The 20,745-nt window shown below is 48.9% G+C and overlaps 1 protein-coding gene and 1 long non-coding RNA gene across 2 annotated transcripts in view; one reads left to right on the plus strand and one right to left on the minus strand.

Moving 5' to 3' along the window:
- Nucleotides 1-14,565, plus strand: part of LOC310642465 — a 477,812-nt gene extending 463,247 nt beyond the window's left edge. The window contains exon 2 of the long non-coding RNA XR_014492910.1: nucleotides 14,098-14,565. This is a non-coding gene — a long non-coding RNA (uncharacterized lncRNA). The remainder of the gene's footprint in view (nucleotides 1-14,097) is intronic.
- On the minus strand, nucleotides 2,316-16,044 carry TYMP (thymidine phosphorylase). Its single transcript, XM_083366124.1, has 11 exons — nucleotides 15,793-16,044; nucleotides 13,552-13,776; nucleotides 12,724-12,873; nucleotides 10,161-10,363; nucleotides 9,792-9,890; nucleotides 8,220-8,349; nucleotides 7,070-7,188; nucleotides 5,582-5,744; nucleotides 3,736-3,966; nucleotides 3,494-3,634; nucleotides 2,316-3,072 (listed from the first exon to the last, which is right to left on the minus strand). The coding sequence occupies exons 2-11, from the start codon at nucleotides 13,580-13,582 to the stop codon at nucleotides 2,879-2,881; spliced, it is 1,461 nt and encodes a 486-aa protein (XP_083222250.1). The 5' UTR covers nucleotides 13,583-13,776; nucleotides 15,793-16,044; the 3' UTR covers nucleotides 2,316-2,878.
- Between the last annotated feature and the right edge of the window lie 4,701 nt (nucleotides 16,045-20,745).

Consider the following 20,745-nt stretch of genomic DNA (forward strand, 5'->3'; position numbering starts at 1 on the left):
TGAAGGGGTGGATGTTGCCGAGGTGCATGGTGGCCCCTGTCTTTGAGCATCCAGAATTTGGGGTGTTTTCCTCCGGACAGCCCCGAGTTCCCCCCTTCCTGGGCTGTGGCCAGAATCCAACCGGCCTCTTCCTCCTAGGAGTTCCTGCTCCGAGAGTCCCACAAATGGGTCACCCTGGTTGGCCACAACTACGTCCCGCAGAGGACCTGGATCGCTTTGTTCTTCAATCTGTCTCGGGGCACCTGGCAGTGGTCGGACGGAGGCCTGCTGCACCTCCGGATGTGAGTCTCACCTCTCCACCCCCACCCCCCAGGGCTGTGTGGGCGAGAGGCGGAGCCCATCGGAGAGGCCCTTCCTTTAAACTTTAAAACATCTTTAAAACCTTTCAAAATCCTTTCTCAAAAAGTCGGAAAACGCTGGCCTTACCCTGACTCCCGCAGGGACACGAAGTCCTGCTTTAAAGAACAGCTGGTTGTGTGAAGTAAAGTTCTACATTTAGGCAAATGTACAGGTATAGTACCTTGCTCAGTAGTAGTAACTGTGAGAGGGATCCTGGAGTCCTAGTGGACACTTAGATAGGAGCCAGCCATGTGCTGCAGCTGCCAAAAAGGCCAACACAGTGCTAGGCTGCATTAACAGAGGGATAGGATCAAGGTCACGTGAAGGGTTAATACCACTTTACAAGGCCTTGGTAAGGCCACGCCTAGAATACTGCATCCAGCTTTGGTCACCACGATGTAAAAAAGATGTTGAGACTCTGGAAAGAGTGCAGAGAAGAGCAACGAAGATGATCAGGGGACTGGAGGCTAAAATACATTTATTTATTTATTTGATTTATATACCGTCCTTCTCCTGAAGGACGACTGGTTGCAGGAATTGTCTAGTTTAATGAAGAGAAGGACGAGGGGGGACATGACAGCAGTCTTCCAGTATCTCAGGGGCTGCCCCAAAGAAGAATTGGGGGTCAAGCTATCCTCCAAAGCACCTGAAGGCAGGACAAGAAGCAACGGATGGAAACTGACCAAGGAGAGAAGCAACCTGGAACTAAGGAGAAACTTCCTGACAGTGAGAACAATGAACCAGTGGAACAACCTGCCTCCAGAAGCTGTGAATGCTCCAACACTGGAAGTTTTCAAGAGGAGACAGGACAGCCATTTGTCTGAAATGGTATGGGGTTTCCTGCCTGAGCAGGGGGTTGGACTAGATGACCTCCAAGCTCCCTTCCAACATTATTATTATTACTACTGCTAAGCTTGTAAGCCGCCCTGAGTCTTTGGAGAAGGGCGGGATATAAATGGAATTAAAATAAAATAAATAAATAAATAAATAATTAAATGGTTATAAGTCAAGGGCTAACTGTACTGAGGCACTGCACTTTGGATCAGCAAGTCTGTTGTTTTTTTAACCCCTTTGGCAGGTCTGTACAGCTGGCGAAGTCTTGTCTCCACAGAGAATGTTGCATGGCGATTAGCAACGGAGAAGCCTTCGCCATGCCCTGTGCCGAGGAGATCAGCTGTCTGTGCAAGAACGTCACGCCTTGAAACCATCCACGCGAACCCCCAAAATGTCCTTTCCCCCCCCCTCTTATGCACCGGTGGTTCGCTCCTCAAGTGGCCCCTGGTGACCTCAGGACATGAAAATGCCCAACCACGTCTCTTGTTCCTTCCAAGAAATTAATGCCCTTATCAAGTGCTTGCCCCCTCCTTCAACCTTCGCTAATTCAGGCTGGCGTTTTATATCTCCCAAATGCTGATTTTCACTGCGACCTTTAGGAAATCTAAAGCGTTTCACGATGACCGTTGGTGTTTATTTACCTTTTTCACGGACTTCTAGGTTTTGGGGTTTTTTTAGCGTTGCCCTTCCGGTTTTGCTCAATGTTAGCGCATTGACGGGTCGATAAATTTCAAAGTCTTGTATATAAATATATATGAATAATTTTGTTACGTGTTGAATTAGGTTGGCTGGAGTTGGGTTGGCAGGGCTTAAAAGCGCCCAGTGGATAATCTTCTATGCAGTCATAATCATAAGTCTGGAGGCAAAAAAACCCGCCGGGCCTGAAAACCTTTGGGGCAGAAAGGAGCCGAGAATCCATGGATGGATGCATTGCGTGACGACCCTATTCCAGTATTTGAGGGGCTGCCCCAAAGAAGAGGAGGGGGTCCACCTATTCTCCAAAGCACCAGAGGGCAGGACAAACAAACAAAATAAATGGTTGGAATCTAATCAAGGAGAAAAGCAACGTGGCATTAAGGAGAAACTTCCTAACAGGGAGGACAGTTAACCAGTGGAACGGCTTGCCACCAGAAGTTGTGGGTGCTCCATCACTGGAGGCTTTTAAGAAGAGACTGGACAGCCACTTGTCTGAAAGGGTATAGGTTGTCCTGCTTGAGCAAGGGGGTGGACTAGAAGACCTTTAAGGTCCCTTCCAGCTCTATTCTATCCTAAATTTTAAAGACCACATAAAGTTGGGTTGGTCAACTGGCAGGCTCTAGCCTCACAGAACTGCGCCCTATTGATGCCCACCTGCTTATGCTATCGTACTAGATACATCACAGCACGGTAGGGTTTATTGACAAAAATGGTCTGGTTTCGGAGGACCGCTTACAGGTTTGGACCTTCAGCCTGACGGATGAGGATGGGAGCATCAGGTTGAAATTGTCCCTCAGTGACCACATAAGTAGACCTTCTCCAAGCTGGGAGCTCCCCAGTCTGGACCACCAGGTCCATCCCTCCCTTCTGAAGGGGTCCGTGGAAGCCCATCGCAAGCTCCGTCTTGCAAAACCCACCTGCTCTTGTCCTTCTGGAAAGAGTCTTAATCTAAGGGTGGGACCTTGGTTGGGACCCCAGGTCCTTCGGCTGGCCGGTCCAGGCCCAGCTCCTACTCAGAGACCCCTTTGCTCTCCGCCTGAGATCCAGGCGTGGCTGACTCTTCCGTAGAGAAAAGCATCTTCACCACCTTGGAGGTGGGGGCGAAGGGCTCCAGGTCCGCCAGGATCAGGGCTTTCTGCAAGGTTTCTCGGTGGGTGTTGCTCAGCCTGGGGGTGTCGTAATGGATTCGAATCCATGGAGTTCCTGGAAGGAAAAGGGGGAGAGAGAGCGACGAATCCCATTCCCTTCTAGCACTGATGGTGTTCCCTAGTTGGGTCGTGAAATGTCTGCATGAAAATTCAGAGAGCACCAAGGACCCGAGGAGTCACTCTCCTCCTCCTCCTCCTCCTCCTCCTCCTCCTCCTCCTCCTCCTCCTCCTCCTCCTCCTCCTCTCCACAAACCCCGCTCCCTTCTAGCACTGATGGTGTTCCCTACTTGGGTCATGAAAAGTCTGGAAGAAAACCACCAAGCACAGAGAGCATCAGGGACCCATAATCCTCCTCCTTCTCCAGGTTGGGGGAGGGTGCTGCCTCTGCAGCCCCGTGGCCCCCATTTTCAGGGCATCTCTGCCTTCGGCCCTGGTCACAGAGGCGTCCCTGGCGTTGGCCCAGCCCCGGCCGTTACCTTTGCTCACTCGCTTCCCTGTGGAGAGCAGCAGCTCCGCGCCCACCCGGGGGTTGATGCGCTGTCCCTTCTGGGTCCGGCCGGCTCCCAAGTCGTGCAGCACCTGTGCGATGGGCATAGCCTGGATCTGCTGCACGGTGCCTGCAGGAGGAGAAGACGGGCAGACTGGGGACGCCCTCCACTCTGGGAAGGGGCTAGAAGGGGAGGGGAGGGAAAGAGGTGGCAGCCACCCTGCCCCGTACCATCTCGCAGAGCCCGCAGCTCCTCCTGGGTGCCGGCCTGCTTCAGCACCTGCAACCGCTGCACCTCCGTCCCTTCGCACAGCAGGCGGGAGGCCTCGGCCTGCACCCCTTGGGCCTGCAGCATGGCCTGGAAAGCGTCTCGGGCCGAGCCGTTGTCCAAGGCTTGGCCGATCTGGGCGGCCCCCGCGGGCACCGAGCCGGCTCGCCCGCTCTGCCACAGCAGGATGCCACCTGTAGCGAGAGAGGGAGGCAGGTCGAGCCAGCCCAAATGGAGCCTTTAGGGTCCCTCGAGGTCATTTAGCCCAACCCCCTTTTCCAGGTAGGAATTCCTATTCACGTATGCCGCCCCTTCCCCCCAGATGGCACTCAAGGACCTGTTTGGACACCTTGCCCACCGTTTTGGGTTGGAAAGGAGTTTTACCTCTCCTTCAGCTTTGGGGGGGGGGTTTCCACCCACTTGAAAAAGTCAATAAACAATAGGCCTTGGTTTGATGTGTATTGGTGGGCAAAGGATGGATGCCATCTTAAGACTATTCACCTATCTTGATCTTCTCGTTTCTGCAGCAAAGGGCTGCAGAGGCACCTATAGAGGTAGGGGTTGGGGGACGGGTTGGGGGGGGGTCCTAGGGACGATGACGTCACTGCACAAATGTCCCCTTATCAGCTTATCACCTTGTGTGGAACAGTTTCAACAATGGGTGGATTCACAACCCAGAGGAGGAGGAGGAGGAAGAGGAGGAGGAGGAGGAGGAGGAGGAGGAGATGGTGAAGGAAAAGGTGAAAAAATGGAGAAGATACAGAAGGGGAAGATAGAGAAGGAGGAGAAGGAATGAAGGGAGGATAAAGGAAGGAGGAGGAGAAGAAGAGAGAAAGAGAAAGAGAAAGAGGAAAAGATGATAGTGGTGATAGATGAGGAGGAGGAGATGGAGAAGGGGAAGATGGAGGAGGAGGGGGAGGAAGAATGAAGGGAAGGAGAAGAAGAGAGAAAGAGAAAGAGGAAAAGATGATAGTGGTGATAGATGAGGAGGAGGAGATGGAGGAGATACAGAAGGGGAAGGTGGAGGAGGAGGGGGAGGAAGAATGAAGGGGAGGATAAAGGAAGGAGAAGGAGGAGAAGAGAGAGCAGAAGAGAGGAGAAAGAGATGACAGACAGAGACGGTGGAGGAGGAGGAGGAGTAGAGAAGGGGAAGATGGAGGAGGAGAACGAATGAGGGGGAGGATAAATGAAGGAGAAGGGTTAGACGAAGAAGAGAGAGAGAAAGGGGAAAAGGATGATAGTAATGGTGATGGAGGAGGAGGAGGAGGAGGAGGAGGAGGAGGAGGAAGCATAAGTAAAAAACGGGGAGCAGAAATCTGCTGTCCTACACATCTGGCAGGCCCCGGATTGGGGAAAGTTGGTGTACAGTTTTCCACACACTTCCTTCCATCCTGGATGTAGCCTGCTTTGCACTCACAGGGCTGATGGCCTCAACTGACTACATAATACATGCTCCTTTCCTTGACGTCCACATTCACCGTGCAGAGACTAAGGAAGGTGACCTTGACAGGGATAGGCCAGTTCTGTTACCAAGCAGAAAAAACATGGCTGAAGTCGGAAGTGGTCAGATGGACACCTCCCTCCCTCAGGTGGGTATAAGTAGGGGAAGGGGAACATCGCAGTCCAACTTGCGAGAGGTGGTTCATCCGTCCATCCCAATCGAAGTAGACCTGGCTTATGAAGTTGATTCGTGGTCCGATCTACCTGGCGGGGCTGATCCAAGAACATTCCTCACCCACGCTGTGTGTGTGTGTGTGTGTGTGTGTGTGCTTGAGGAGCACCCTCAGGGTTGCCATCCCTGAGACGCACCTAGGGTGGTCACCAGCTCACGGAGGTCCCCGGGGCCACCTCCGTCCAGGCACTGCAAGGCTTCCAGGACTTCCAAGGAATTGCCCACCCGGCAACCTATCGGCTCATCCATCCTGCTCAGAACTGCCGCTGTCTTCATCCCGAGGTGGTTTCCGACGGACACCTGGGAAAGATGGAGAGAAAGCACCAGAGAGGTGAGGTTCCTCTACCCTCAGTGGGTGGACGTCCCAGATCTCTATGGAAGCTTCTGCAAGAAGGTAAGTGAGGGGGTCCTGTTGGGTTGTACATCTTCTAAACCAGGGGTCCCCAACCTTGGCAACTTTAAGACCTGTGGACTTCAACTCCCAGAATTCCCCAGCCAGCATGGCTGGCTGGGGAATTCTGGGAATTGAAGTCCACAGGCCTTAAAGTTGCCAAGGTTGGGGACCCCTGTTTCTAAACTTCTTGTGACCTACAGATTGGACTCAGCTGTTCAAGTGGCCTGAGTTAAGTGGTCTCAGAAATTGTGAGGGAACTTTTGAGTTCCTTCCTTCTTCAGACAACTTTCAGGTCTGCTTGGGTGGGTGGGTGGATGGGAGGTTGGACCGGAGCACCTCCGGGGTCCCTCCCAATTCTATTATTCTGTTATTCTTCCTACGATCACATGTATCCATCTCATCAAGCCCAAATAAAGCCCAGAATGCTACAGGATCTCCTTCCGTGGGCAGGGCGTTGGACTAGAAGACCTCCGAGTTCCCTTCCCACCATATTGTTCTACGTTCCGATGTAGATTTCCCCAGCTTTCCCCTTTGTCGGCTAAGGATGATGGGTGCTGAAATTTAGATCAGGTGGAGGATTATAAGTTGGAGGCAGCTAAATTAAAAATATAGCGCTGGAGGGAGAGCCGTGGGTCTGCTTTGACATCATGAGTCCACCTCCATCCTTTCCCAAGAGTTTGATAACCGTTCAGGAGAACATCTAAGGACCCGTCCCTGGCCAGGTGGTCATAGAACATAGAACAACAGAGTTGGAAGAGAGCCTGGAGGTCTTCTAGTCTTCTAGTCAGAAGCTGTGGGTGCTCCATCACCGAGGGCTTTCAAAAAGAGCCTGGACAACCATTTGTCTGAAATGGTAGAGGGTCTCCTGCTTGAGTAGTGGTTTAGACTAGACCTCCAGGGTCCCTTCTACTTCCATTATTCTATGTTCTAGATGTTCTACACCCCGCTGCCCAAGCAGGAGACCCTCCGCCATTCCAGATAAACGGTTGTCCAGTCTCTTTGTGGAAGCCTCCAGTGATGGAGCACCCACAAGGAGAAGGCCAGGGGAGGGTGACATCCCCAGATGCTCCTCCTTCTTCTGTCCCCTGAGGGGTTGCACTTCCTCCTCGCAAAGATGGCTCCTCAGAAGGAAGAGGACAATGCTGGGGACGAGGAAACCCATCCCTCCGTGATGCCAACCGCCCGCCTGTCAACCCTCTAGAGAAGCTGAACGGGGCCGCTTCGGTCTCACCAGGCTTTGTGCAAGTTGCTCGGCATCCTCCAGCGTGTGGTACAAGGCGGCACTGCCAAATTTTACGTCCAGCACCAGAGTGGAGAGCTTCTCCACCATCTTCTTACTCAGGATGGAACCTAAGAGCCCAGAGAGGAGCCACTGAGTCCATGGTGCACAGCTCTTCCTCTGTACGTCGTAGAAACACAGGAAATTTCTTCTGCACAGAAAGCAGAAGAAGGCTCTCCTCTGAGTTTGTTTACCTGTTTTCTTCTTAACTGGTTTTCTTTTGTTAACATGTTTTATATTTTGTTTATTTTTATTTTATCTTTTTTTAAAAAAAAAATAAAATAAATTGGCAGATGATAAACGTGTGTTAAGGGACGCGGTGGCTCAGTGGGTTAGGACGCTGAGCTTGTCAATCAGAAGGTCGGTAGTTTGGCGGGTCGAATCCCGAGTGCCGCGTAGCAGAGTGAGCGCCTGTTACTCGTCCCAGCTTCTGCCAGCCTAGCAGTTCGGAAGCATGTAAAAATGCAAGTAGAAAAACAGGGACCACTCCGGTGGGAAGGTAACAGCGTTCCGTGCGCCTTTGGCGTCTAGTCATGCCGGCCACATGACCACGGAGACGTCCTTGGACAAGCGCTGGCTCTTCGGCTTTGAAATGGAGATGAGCACCGGCCCCTAGAGTCGGAAACGACTAGCACACGTGTGCGGGGGAACCTTTACCTTTACCTTTAAACGTGTGTTTCTCCCAAGAAGGTGTTAAACTCGTTCCCTGTTGACTGACATCCCCCCCCACGTCCCCTGGATGTTGGTTCCAAGCTTCCGCTCCTCTTTCCGTCAAGTCCTTGATTCACGACCACAATCAGACCAACAATCTTCACTGCTAAGTGAGATGGTTGTTGAAAACATTTCGCTTCTTATCCGAGAAGCTTCTTCACTTCTAGCGGAAGAACTGAAGAACTCCTCCAGAACTGAAGAAGCTTCTCGGATAAGAAGTGAAATGTTTTCAAGAAGAAAAATAAAACCCCCCTAAGAAAGTCGAGTTGCCTTTTGGAAAAAGAAGACCTTTGGGACAAGCCCAACAAACCAACAAGCCCAGAACTGCATGGCTGAGAAACCCTGCAGGACTTCAGCACCAGCCATGACCGTCCAGAGCCAGAGGACCTACTTATAATGAGGGGCAGGCTGTCCACCGTGGCTGTGACGTCTCTCAGGGCATAGAGGATCTTGTCCGCTGGGACCAGATGCTGGCTTTGCTCCACGATGCAGCAACCGACTCTGTCCAGGGTCTCTTTCATCTGCGGGAGAACAAAGCCCATCGTTTGGGGTCCAAGAAGTAGGATTCTGGCCTGGTCCTTCCTTCCTTCTCCAGGCAAGCCTTGAGCTGGGAGAACCTCAGCCCACGTTCTCACATCGCCTTAAACCACAAACACGCCGGTTCCCTTTGGATCTAATTGAAGGGAACTGAGAGAAGAGAAACCTTTGAAGCTCAGGGTGGAACTGTGAGGTCCTCGGTGCTGGGTGGTTTCCTTGCAGACGTTTCATGACCCAACTAGGGAACATCATCAGTGCTAGAAGGGAGGAAGGAAGGAAGGAAGGAAGGAAGGAAGGAAGGAAGGAAGGAAGGAAGGAAGGAAGGAAGGAAGGAAGGGAGGGAGGGAGGGACTGTGGGGTCCCTGGTGCTCTCTGAGCTGGGTGGTTTCCTTGCAGACGTTTCATGACCCAACTAGGGAACATCATCAGTGCTAGAAGGGAGTGGAAAGGAGAAGGAAGGAAGGAAGGAAAGAGAAGAAGGACTGTGGGGTACCTGGTGCTCTCTGAGCTTGTTCGTTTCCTTGCAGATGTTCCATGACCCAACTAGGGAACATCATCAGTGCTGGAAGGGAGGGGGGAGGAGAGCAGGAAGAGGAGGAGGATAGTGGAGTTCTTGGTGCTCTCTGAGCTGGGTGGTTTTCTTGCAGACGTTTCATGACCCAGCTCAGTACCATTGGCATCCTTCAGTCTGGAGAGACTGTGGTATCGTGCTCTGGAAAGGGGTCCTAAAGCAGCGTCTGGTGTGGCTGAAAAGGCCAATGCGAGAGTGGCAGTCCCTTCCACCCGGAGGGCAGATAACAATCCGTCCCCTGTCCAGCCCCCAGATCTCGCTGGTTTCAGGACTGCCTCTTTGCCTCCGCCTGCCGCGCAAGAGTCTCTTCGAATCGGAGAAGGCCACGCTGCGTCTTTAGCCTCCAGGCTGAGCGATCAGAGGTCAAGGTTCCCCAGCTGTTGATGTCCATCCCCAAGGCCTTTAGATGCCTCTTGCAGATGTCCTTATATCGCAGCTCTGGTCTCCCTCGGGGGCGCTTTCCCTGCACTAGTTCTCCGTACAGGAGATCTTTTGGAATCTTCCGACCATCGGCCATTCTCACGACATGCCCAAGCCAGCGTAGACGTCGCTGTCTCAATAGCGTATACATGCTAGAAATTCCAGCACGTTCCAGGACTGCCCTCTTTGGAACTTTGTCGCGCCAGGTGATGCCGAGGATACGTCGGAAGACTGCGCATGTGAAAGGTGTTCAGCTGGGTAACCTCACTGCTATAGGCTTATGCTAAAAGGATTCTAAGCACTGATGATGCTACCTAGCTGGGTCATGCAACGTCTGCAGGAAAGCCACCAAGCTCAGAGAGCACCAAGGATGACACAATGTTGGATCTGCTGGCTGGGAAATTATCGATCAGCATAGCGCATCGGTCTCCTCACCTGCTCTGGGCTCTGGGAAACGCAGAAGCCTGGCACGGATTCCAGCTTGTCCAGGGTGCCCCCGGTATGGCCCAGGCCCCGTCCACTGATCATGGGCACCTGCTCAGGGGAAAGAGGCAACAAGGGTTAGGAGGCCAAAAGGCCTCTAGGACGAAGAAGAAGGAGCATCGCGCAGAGGAAGCCCTCCCACCCAAATCTCTGGGGGATCCAGTTGCTGCCCTTCATTTGGTGGATTGGAGAAGCCCAAAGAGGGAAGTTTGCCTGGATTTGCAGAGGACCCGGGCCACATTCAGACGTTAAGGAAACCTGGATTCACGACCATCTGGCAGCAAAGCCAGACGTGAGCTGGGAGGGTGGCAGCCTACGCACCTTGCAGCCACAGGCTGCCAACGCCGGCGCCAGGGGCAGGCTGACTTTATCCCCCACGCCCCCCGTGGAGTGCTTGTCTACCAGCAGCCCTCGCCACTGTGCTGGCCACTCCAGGGTGGTCCCCGAAGCCGCGATTTCCCGGGTCAGCACCAGCGTCTCGCAGAGATCCATGCCTCGCAAGCGGATGGCCATCAGCATAGCCCCTGGAAGAAGAGAGGAGAGTGGCTGGGTGGGGGGTACCAGCTGGGAAAAGGGGCCGAAGGAAGGTAAGAGCGGCTTGGTGGCTGCCACCCAAGATGGCTCAGTCATGGTTTAAATGTAGGTAAGTTTACCCAGCCCGCTAAATGAGAAAGCTTTGTTTGCAAGATTAAACTCAAATGGCTTTGGACTTTTGGACAAAGGAAATGGACTTTAGTTAAAAGATTTATTGGTTAGCTTCGCAAGAATTGATTAAATATAGATCAGCTTTGGGCAACTGTAACAAATCATGGCACCAGTTTATGTATATGTATATATATATGTATATGTATATGTATATGTATATGTATATGTATATGTATATGTATATGCATATGCATATGCATATGCATATGTATATGTATATGTAAAAAGGTAAAGGTAAAGGTTCCCCCGCACAGGCGTGCTAGTCGTTTCTGACTCTAGGGGCCGGTGCTCATCTCTGTTTCAAAGCCGAAGAGCCAGCGCTTGTCCGAGGACGTCTCCATGGTCATGTGGCCAGCATGACTAGATGCCAGAGGCGCACGGAATGCTGTTACCTTCCCACCGTAGCGGTCCCTATTTTTCTACTTGCATTTTACATGCTTTTGAGCTGCTAGGTTGGCAGAAGCTGGAACGAGTAACAGGTGCTCAGTCTGTTACGCGGCACTCAGGATTCGACCCGCCAAACTGCCGACCTTCTGATTGACAAGCTCAGCATCCTAACCCACTGAGCCACTGCATCCCTATATGTATGTGTGTGTGTGTGTGTATAGGGGTTAAAACAACTGCTTAAGATGCAGTTAGCCCAGGTTCGAATCTCAGAAGGGTATGGCTGACTGATGAGAACAAATGAGTTTGAAATGGCCATATCAGCCTCCCTTTAATTCTGATAGCAAAATGTGTGTGTATTGCTCAAAAAAATAAAGGGAACACAAGATAAGACATCCTACTATTAAATACAATACATTGTGTTGTTTAATGTTCCCTTTATTTTTTGAGCAGTATATGTGTGTGTGTGTGTGTGTGTCTGTAAATGCACACCTTGTTTTTCTTTCTTGCTTTCTCAATTTTTTGCCCTCCTGTTAATAGTTTGCTGTATGCTTATTTCCTGGTTTTCATCCAATGTTATTATTTTTTGCAAGTATTTAACAAACATGTAATTGTTTAGTTAAAATGTTTCATTTCAAAATATTTAATTGATTTAAAATATTGAATTATTTGATTTGAAAATAGTTATTTGATCTGAAAATATTGAATTATTTGATTCGAAAGTATTTAATTTTTTCTTTTAAAATATGTTCTATTAGAAAAATATTCAATTGTTCAATTTAAAATCATCTCATTTAAAATATGTAATTTCATTTGAAAATGTCATTTTTCAAATTATTTTATATTATAAAAATATTCAACTGTTGAATTTAGAATCATGTAATTATTTAATTTGAAAATATGAAATTATTTGATTTGAAAATATGTAACAATTTCATTTAAAATATTTTATATTATAGAAATATTCAATTATTCAATTAAAATCATGTAATTATTTCATTTGGAAATTTGTAATTATTTGATTTGGAAATATTTAATTTTTTCATTTAAAATATTTTATGCCCTATATAAATATTCAATTGTTTGATTTAAAATCATGCTTTTAATTCTAGCACTATTTGATTAAAAATATGTCATTTCATTTAAAAACGTTTTGTTATTTCATTTAACAATGTTTAATACTTCATTCAAAAATGTTCAATGCTTTCCTTTCAAAAATGTTTAACTATTTGTTTTAAAACCATTTAACTCTTTTGATTTACAAGAAGTATTTAATGACTTCATTTTAAGAATGTTTTAATTAAAAAAAACTACTAAAAAAAGGGAAGCTGTCATTTGCAAACCACGTTTCTCTGGGGTCCAAAGGGGTTGAGTGCAGTATGAGCTACAGGACAGTAATCCCGGTTCCTACCGGTCCCTATGCCAGCCCATCCACACACCCCACAATTCCCTCCCACCACCTCTGCCAGTGTCAAGGTATTGATTTAACAGCTAACCAGCTTATGTAATGTAAGATGTAATGATGGGAACGACTCAGCAGGGTCTGTGTCTCTTTAAGAGCCTTTGTCTAAAAGGAAGGCTCTGCTGATGTGTTCTTTTTCTCTTCTGTTTCCTGCTGCAACTGTGGTTTGTTGGATCCTGCTGTATTAGCATGTGTATGTATATTGTTCCTGGTGTATGATATCGTAGATGGTGAAACATAAACCACCATTTAATACAAACCACTGTTTACTGTGTTTACTCCTGGGTTATCTCAGCACAATAAGACCATGCACGCTCCGACAGCCAGGCTCACCGGTTTGCCCCTCCCGCGATTTGCCACTGCCCAGAGTTTGCACGAAGTAGCGGATTTCCTCCGGTTGCAGCGCCTGACCATCGCGCTTCTTCCGAATAATTTCTGGGATGCTGATTAGGCCGCCTTCCTCGGAGTCCCTGGGGCTGGGCCCTGCGAAGGCAAAACAGGGGCCACGGTTGTGACGGGGAGGGGGCAACGATATAGCAGGAAGAGGGCTCTCCCTTCCTTGTCTCCCCTCCTCTAGAAAGTGTCACAACCCCGCACGCTTAGCAGAGGGGAAACTGAACTCTGCACATGGGCAGAGCAGCTGTGGCCAAGCAACGCCACAGGATCTTATTGCGTCTCCCCCTCCCGCGGGCCTCCTCTTGGATGGATCAAGACCCCTCTGGTTCCCGATTATGCAAATTTATTTTATTTATTTATTTTATTTTAATTCCATTTATATCCCGCCCTTCTCCGAAGACTCAGGGCGGCTTACAAACTTAGCAGTAGCCTTCATTCTATGTATATGCCTGCTTATTAGGGCTTTCACACACACTACAGCGGCATTATTACAAAGTCAGATTAATTGCCCCCAACAATCTGGGTCCTCATTTTACCTACCTCGGAAGGATGGAAGGCTGAGTCAACCTTGAGCCTGGTGGGATGCAAACCTGCACTAATTGCAGGCAGCTGGTGTTACTTAAGGAGGCATTAGCCCACTGCTCCACCAAGGCTCTTCAATGGCCCCATTGGCTCTTCAATGGCCCCATTGCCCCCCCATGGGGGGGTCATTGCTTTGTTAATTATGCATCCCACTTTGAAAATTGAGGGGGGCGGGGAAATTACCTGGACACCTGGGATCTCTCGGGGAAGACATCAGTTGCAGGAAGGAACCACAACACAATCTGTTCCTTTCTTAGCAATGGAAGTTCTGGTCCCAAATGTGGCCGTGCGCTGAGCACTACATGGATGTCGGCGTCCTCAAATTTTGATAAGAATCTCACCTTTCCACTCTAACTATTCAGCGACCTGCCAGCAAGGTTGTAAACCGACCGGAAGATTTTTGAGCTCCTGTTGGGAATGTCAGAAAGTTTTAGATTTTTAGAAAAAGAGGCTTAATTAAATGTTAAATATAACTAAACAGAAGAACAGATTCTCCCAAAGTTGGTTTGCTGTACCTATTTGAATCAAACATTTAATACTACAGATTGCAGAATCTTTCTGTGACATTAATGAGTCATTTGCTGAGACGGACAGCTATGGAAATCAAAAGCAAGCAAACAAGCAAGAAAGATAGAGATAGCAAAAAGGAAGAAAGAAAGAAAGAAAGAAAGAAAGAAAGAAAGAAAGAAAGAAAGAGAGAGAGAGAGAGAGAGAGAGAGAGAAAGAAAGAAAGAAAGAAAGAAAGAAAGAAAGAAAGAAAGAAAGAAAGAAAAAAAGAAGGAAAGAAAGAAAGAAAGAAAGAAGGAAAGAAAGAAAGAAAGAAAGAAAGAAAGAAAGAAAGAAAAAGGGAGGGAGGGAGAGAGGGAGGGGAAGGAAGGAAAAAAGGAAGGAAGGAAGAGAAAGAAAGAGAAAGAGAAAGAAAGAAAGAAAGAAAGAAAGAAAGAAAGAAAGAAAGAAAGAAAGAAAGAAAGAAAAAAGAGAGGGAGGGAGGGAGGGAGGGAGGGAAGGAGAAAGGAAAGAAGGGAAGGAAGAAAGAAAGAAAAAGAAAGAAAAAAGAAAAAGAGAAAGAAAGAAGAAAGAGGGAGGGAGAAAGGAAGGAAGGGGAAGGAAGAAAGAAAGAAAGGGAGGGAGGAAGGAAAGAAGGAAGGAAGGAGGGAAAAAAGAAAGAGAAAGAAAGAGAAAGAAAGAAAGAAAAAGGGAGGGAGGGAGGGGAGGGAAGGAAAAAAGGAAGGAAGGAAGGAAGAGTAAGAAAGAAAGAAAGAGAAAGAGGGAGGGAGGGAGAAAGGAAAGAAGGGAAGGAAGGAAGAGAAAGAAAGGAAAGAGAGAAAGAAAGAAAGAAAGAAAGAAGAGAGAGAGAGAAAGAAAGAAAGAAAAGAGAAAGAGAGAAAGGAAGGAAGGAAGGAAAGAGAGAGAGAGAGAAAGAAAGAAAGAAAGAAAGAAAGAAAGAAAGAAAGAAAGAAAGAAAGAAAGAAAAAAGGAGAGAGAGAGGGAGGGGAGGGAAGGAAAAAAGGAAGGAAGAAAGGAAAAAAAGAAAGAAAGAAAGAGAAAGAAAGAAAAAGGGAGGGAGAGAGGGAGGGGAGGGAAAGAAGAAAGGAAGGAAGGAAGGAAGAGTAAGAAAAAAAGAAAGAGAAAGAGGGAGGGAGGGAGAAAGGAAAGAAGGGAAGGAAGGAGTGAAAGAAAGGAAAGAAGAGAAAGAAGAAGAAAAAGAAAGAAAGAAAGAAAGAAAGAAAGAAGAGAGAGAAGAGAGTTAAAGAGAAGAGAGAATGGAAGAAGGTAGGAAGAGAGGAAAAAGAGAAAGAAAGAAAGAAGAAGAAGATTAAGATGAAGAAAGAGAAAGAGAGAGAAGAAAGGAAGGAAGAGAGAGAGAGAGAGAGAAAGAAAGAAAGAAAGAAAGAAAGAAAGAAAGAAAGAAAGAAAGAGAGAGAGAGAGAGAAAGTTTTTCCTTATTCTGAAGCATCTAGTCTTTTTCTGTCTGGGAGAACCACGAAGCAGGGGAACAACTTGCCACCAGGGGCTCCATCACTGAAGAAGAGAGTGGACAGCCTCCTGTCCAAAATGGTACAGGGTCTTCTGCTCAAGCGGAGGGGTTGATAGAAGACCTCCAAGGTCCCTCCATCTCGGCTTTTCTCTAGCTGTGTCCCCTCAGGGTGCCCCCTCCAGGAAGGGAAAGACGGGCGACCGCTGGAGTGAGGGAGGGGCCGCAAACTCTTCTAATCAAGAAGGAGAGAGACGGGGGTGGGTGGGGGGAGGAACAGCGAGGGCTGCCAACCGGGTGGAAGAGCCAGCTCGGAAAGAGAAGGCGTGCGTGAGCGAGTGAGTGAGACCTCAAGACAGGGCTGTGTTGTCACCGTCCCCAGGTAGGCCCCTCCCTCAAGCACCCGCCCAGACCCCCGAGATTAGGGTGGCCACACCTGGAGAACTCACCTCTCAGCACCGAGGTCCCCCCTCGGGCGGATCAGCGCCTGTCCGGAAGTCCCACTAGAGTCCTGTTGGAGGGATGGGGTGGGGGTGGGGTGGGGCTGGCCTTGGCACAGGCTGGGGAAGGCCTTGACCCCCCCCCTGCAAAGCAGGGATCCCGGCAGGGGACAGAGAGAGAGGAGCAAGGTGCAGAGGCAGCTTGGAGCAAAGGCGAAGCGAACGGTGCTTCTCCGAGGCCAAGCTGGTGTCGGTGCTTCTCCCAGCCGAGCAGGAGCAAAACCAGATGTGGCCTGTAGGTTTTTCTGCCCTGGCAGCCCAGCTGCTTCCTTGCCAGCTTCCGCTGCCTGCCAGCCAGAGCGGAATGTGGCTTGGGGAAGTTTGGGCAATGACTGGAAATGTCGCAACGCAGTTCCTGTCGCAGATTTCCTTGCATCGGTTAATCTTTGACATGTTGGGTGTTCAAACAAGTGCGGGGATGGTGATGATGATGATGATGAAACGTTTATTCATTAAACATGAAACTCAGTCAACTGAACACTCAAACTGACTGGCGCTGATGGTTGACACGGGTTGCATCCAGCATCCTAGGTATCAACCCGGTATCTACTTAAAATGTAAGATGTTCCGAGTAGCGCAGTTTTTTGTAGCTTTGCTGGAGTTATTGCAGGAAGCTGCAATTTCTTGATGTGTTTTGCAAAGTTTTTGGACATCGATCCCAGTGACCCAATGACAATGGGTATCACCGTGACACGTTTCTTCTTCTTCTTCTTCTTCTTCTTCTTCTTCTTCTTCTTCTTCTTCTTCTTCTTCTTCTTCTTCTTCTTCTTCTTCTTCTTCTTCTTCTTCTTCATTATTATTAAAAGAACATGGTTTTTTTTACTCATTGCTGTCCTGCTACGATCTCAGTGGCTTACAGTGTTTGGAAGCTGTCCGAACAGGTTGATACCAAGGTTTCTGGGTTGGGCTAATAAACTTTTGTTTTTATTTTCATTTTTTTAAAGGAAAAAAGCCCTTATTTTTAATCCCCCCGAGTGATGGAGCGTGATCCCCACTCGGTCCTCCCTGGCAGGGTCAGTGGGGCAGCCCTCACTCGCCCCCCCCAAGCGGGTTAGAGGGGTGGAGAGGCCGTGCCTTTAAATGCCAGTTTTAAGGCCTTTAAACCCCACCTGCCCTTTGACCCCAGGCCTTTCGAAAGCGGGGGGGGGGGGAAAGGGCAGTGGAGCAGCCAAGCCACGAACTGGACACTCACCCTTCACCCTCACATGTCCTTAAGTGACCGGTTTTTTGGTGTGGCTGCCAACCCTTGTTGATCAACCGCTCGCAACAACACGACGACGCTTTACGCAAAGCGCTCAGCTTTAAACGGGGCAACGCCTTCCCCTCCCTCGCCTGCCCAGAGCGACGAAGCCTTTTTTGGATTGTGGTCGACTGTTTTGGGCAGCAAGTTGAGGCAGAGGCTGCCCTCCAGCATCAGGCCACAAACCGCCCCACTTTACGGCCACCGGACAGAGAGCCGGTGAAGATGAGAAAACGGGCAGAGATGGAGAAACTGACTTGATTAGGGGAAGGACATCGACTCGTGTACTGGTCAGTGGAAGCCCCGTGGACTTTTTTTTTCTTTTTTTTTTCTGAAGCAAGAAAACAAATGAACATTAGAAAGGGTGGAAGAGAAAGCAAAAGAAGAAAATTATGCTGTAACCTTAGAGAGGGTGAATTATTAATGCACTCGTAGCTGCTGTTAAGGAGAGCAGAGTCATTTCTCTTTCCTTCCTTCCTTCCCTCCTTCCTTCCTTCCTTCCTCCCCTTTCTTTCTTTTTCTCCTTTTGCTTTTCTTTCTCATTATTTCTTCCCTTCCTTCCTTTCCTCTCCTTCCCCCTTCCTTCCTCCCTTCCCTCCTTCATTCTTTTTCTTTCTCATTTCTTCCCTTCCTTCCTTCCCTTTCCCTTTTCACCTCCTTCCCCTTCCTTCCCTCTTTTTCTCTTTCCTTTCTTTCTTTCTTTCTTTTCCTCTTTTTCTTTCTCGTTATTTCTTCCCTTACTTCCTTTCCTCTCCTTCCCCCTTCCTTCCTTCCCTCCCTCCCTCCCTTCTTCTTTCTTTTTTCTTTCTCATTATTTCTTCCCTTACTTCCTTCCCTTCCCTCTCCTTCCCCCTTCCTTCCCTCCTTCCTTCTTTTTCTTTCTCCTTTTCCTTTTTTTCTTTCTCATTTCTTCCCTTCCTTCATTCCTTTCCCTTTCCCTTTTCACCTCCTTCCCCTTCCTTCCCTCTTTTTCTCTTTCCTTTCTTTCTTTCTTTCTCTTTTTTCTTTCTTTTCCTCTTTTTCTTTCTCGTTATTTATTTCTTCCCTTCCCTTATTTTTTTTTTATTTCAAAATTTGTGTTCTTTTATTCTTTCCTGCCAGCACACCCTTGACCCACGTAGAGGCTTAATACCAGTTGTAAACTTGAGGATTAACCTGGACGAGAACCTTATACTAAACGTAGGGTGAGCCTGTATGGTTTCCTAATCTGGACTAGCGTGAAGGGCTGGCAGTCTGGGCTGTGGCAACACTTCTGCACAGTTTTAGCGGGAGAAATGGTGCAACAATGTGGTGCAATTTTGCAAACCCACAAACAAAATCTCTCCCCCCTCCCCCTTCCCCCCCCCCCCCGTCAACCCTGCTGGGATCACTTTCCAGGGTTCCCAGAAGGTAAAGATGTATAACTGGACATTTGTAATTTATTTTATTTATTTTTATTTATCTTTTATCTTTAAATTTATTTTACTTAATTCATTCATGTAATATTTATATGGGTTCGATTTATTTGCCACGTATCTCGCTGTGGGGCCCCTCCAGGCGGCTTAAGACAAGGAGAAGGAAGGAATGAGAAGCAGAAGGGAAGTGAAATAACAAGAGCCCCAAAGGAATCAATGAAAAAGAATATGACAATAATAATAATAATAATACATCCACAGGGCAACCAGAAAAGATGGATGGGTGGAGAGCAGAGAACGAGGAGGTGGGCAGGTGGGCTCTGCCGTCAGCTCAGCAGCCCCTCCAGCGTGGAACTCCCCCACTGGAGCCTCAGGCCCACCCACAGAGTCAGGTCGTCTTCAGGCTCCTATAGAAGGAGGGTGGGGGCAGATGTACTCCTAGAGCAGGGGCTTCTCCAAGCCTGGCCACTTTAAGACTTGTGGACTTCAACTCCCAGAATTCCTCAGCCAGGGGGGGGCGTCTCCAAGCCTGGCCACTTTTAAGACTTGTGGACTTCAACTCCCAGAATTCCTCAGCCAAGTCTTCAAACGTGGCCCTTTTATGACTTGTGGACTTCAACTCCCAGAATTCCTCAGACAGACGTGCTGGCTGAGGAATTCTGGGAGTTGAAGTGTGCAAGTTGCCAAGTTTAGAAGTGCTTGGTTAGACCATCATTTCTCAGACTTGGCCACCTTAAGGTGCGTGAAGCTCAGCTCCCAGAATTCCCCGCGCTGGGCTTGAGGCAGGCTGGCCTAGACCTTTTTTCCACGTCGACACCAGGCAGAACCATCCGCAGAAGAAGGAAGAGAACCGCTGAAGACCGGGGTCTCCCCTTCTCAGCACCCTTAGCTAGCCAGAAGGATGCCATGGTCAAAGAAGGCCAAGACAAACCTATGAATCCTGGTCTTGGGGTGCTGGGTGGGGGGCGGTGTCTCTTCCCTTTATTTATCCTCCGCTCTTGTGTTTCATCCTTCTTCTTCCTTGGTGAGACGTAACCATGGGCAGATATCGCCGATGTTTCTGTTTGAAGTTTTGAGCACTCTTTTGACAAGAAGGGGTGAGGAACACAACCGGCCTGATTTCCACGTGTGGTTTAGACATGGGCTGAGCTTTGAGCATTGTCCGATGACCGTTTGAGTTCCAGTAGAGGCTTCTCCAGGCCTTCAGCCACGGAGGGAGGAGAAAGGCACCCCGAGCAACTTCAAGTTGGATCTGCCCGCCGTGCAGCCAAGCAGGTAACCCATCCGCCCAGATATGCAGCATCTACTTTCTACCAATCCAGGAACAGGAAATGGCCCCAAAGCTTTTGGTACAGGATTCGCAAGGTTGTCGGCAAATCCGACCTCAGGGCTTCTCAACCTTGGCATCTTTAAGAGGAGTGGACCCAGAATTCCAAAAGGGTATAGGATCTCCCGCTTGAGCAGGGGGGTGGACTGGAAGACCTCCGAGGTCCCTTCCAGCTCTATGCTGACTGATAATTCCCCAGCCAGCAGGTCTGATATTGTGTCATCCTTTGGTGCTCTCCGAGCTCGGTTGCTTTCTTGCAGACGTTGCATGACCCAGCTAGGTAGCATCATCAGTGCTTAAAAGCCTTTCAGCACAAGTGACGATGTGACCTAGTTGGGTCATGAAACATCTTCAAGAAAGCAACTAAGTTCAGAGAGCACCAAGGACCCCACAGTTCTTCCTCCTCCTCCTCCTCCTCCTCCTCCTCCTCCTCCTCCTAGCACTGATGATGTTACCTAGTTGGGTCATGAAACACCTACAAGAAAACCTCCAAAATCAGAGAGCACCTCCACCTGAACTACAAATATTCTTTTCCCTGGTTATGCCAACATTGTCCCTCTGTCCCACCACCCTTCAATTCATACCCAAACCTCTCAGTTGAGTGGAAGTAAAAGAACGGGAGGTTTAAGAAGTCTGCCCACTGCAGTGCAAGACTCCATCTGGTCATTCTAAGCCCCATAGATCAGATCTCTCCAAACTTGGCTACTTGAAGACTTGGGGACTTCAACTCCCAGAATCCCTCAGCCAGCCCCCAAACCTGGCCACTTGAAGACTTGGGGACTTCAACTCCCAGAATCCCTTAGCCAGCCCCCAAACATGGCCACTTTAAGATTTGGGGACTTCAACTCCCAGAATCCCTCAGCCAGCCCCCAAACTTGGCCACTTGGAGACTTGGAGACTTCAACTCCCAGAATCCCTTAGCCAGCCCCCAAACATGGCCA

Source organism: Vipera ursinii (assembly GCF_947247035.1).
Source record: "Vipera ursinii genome assembly, chromosome: 6".
NCBI classification, from domain to species: Eukaryota; Metazoa; Chordata; class Lepidosauria; order Squamata; family Viperidae; genus Vipera; species Vipera ursinii.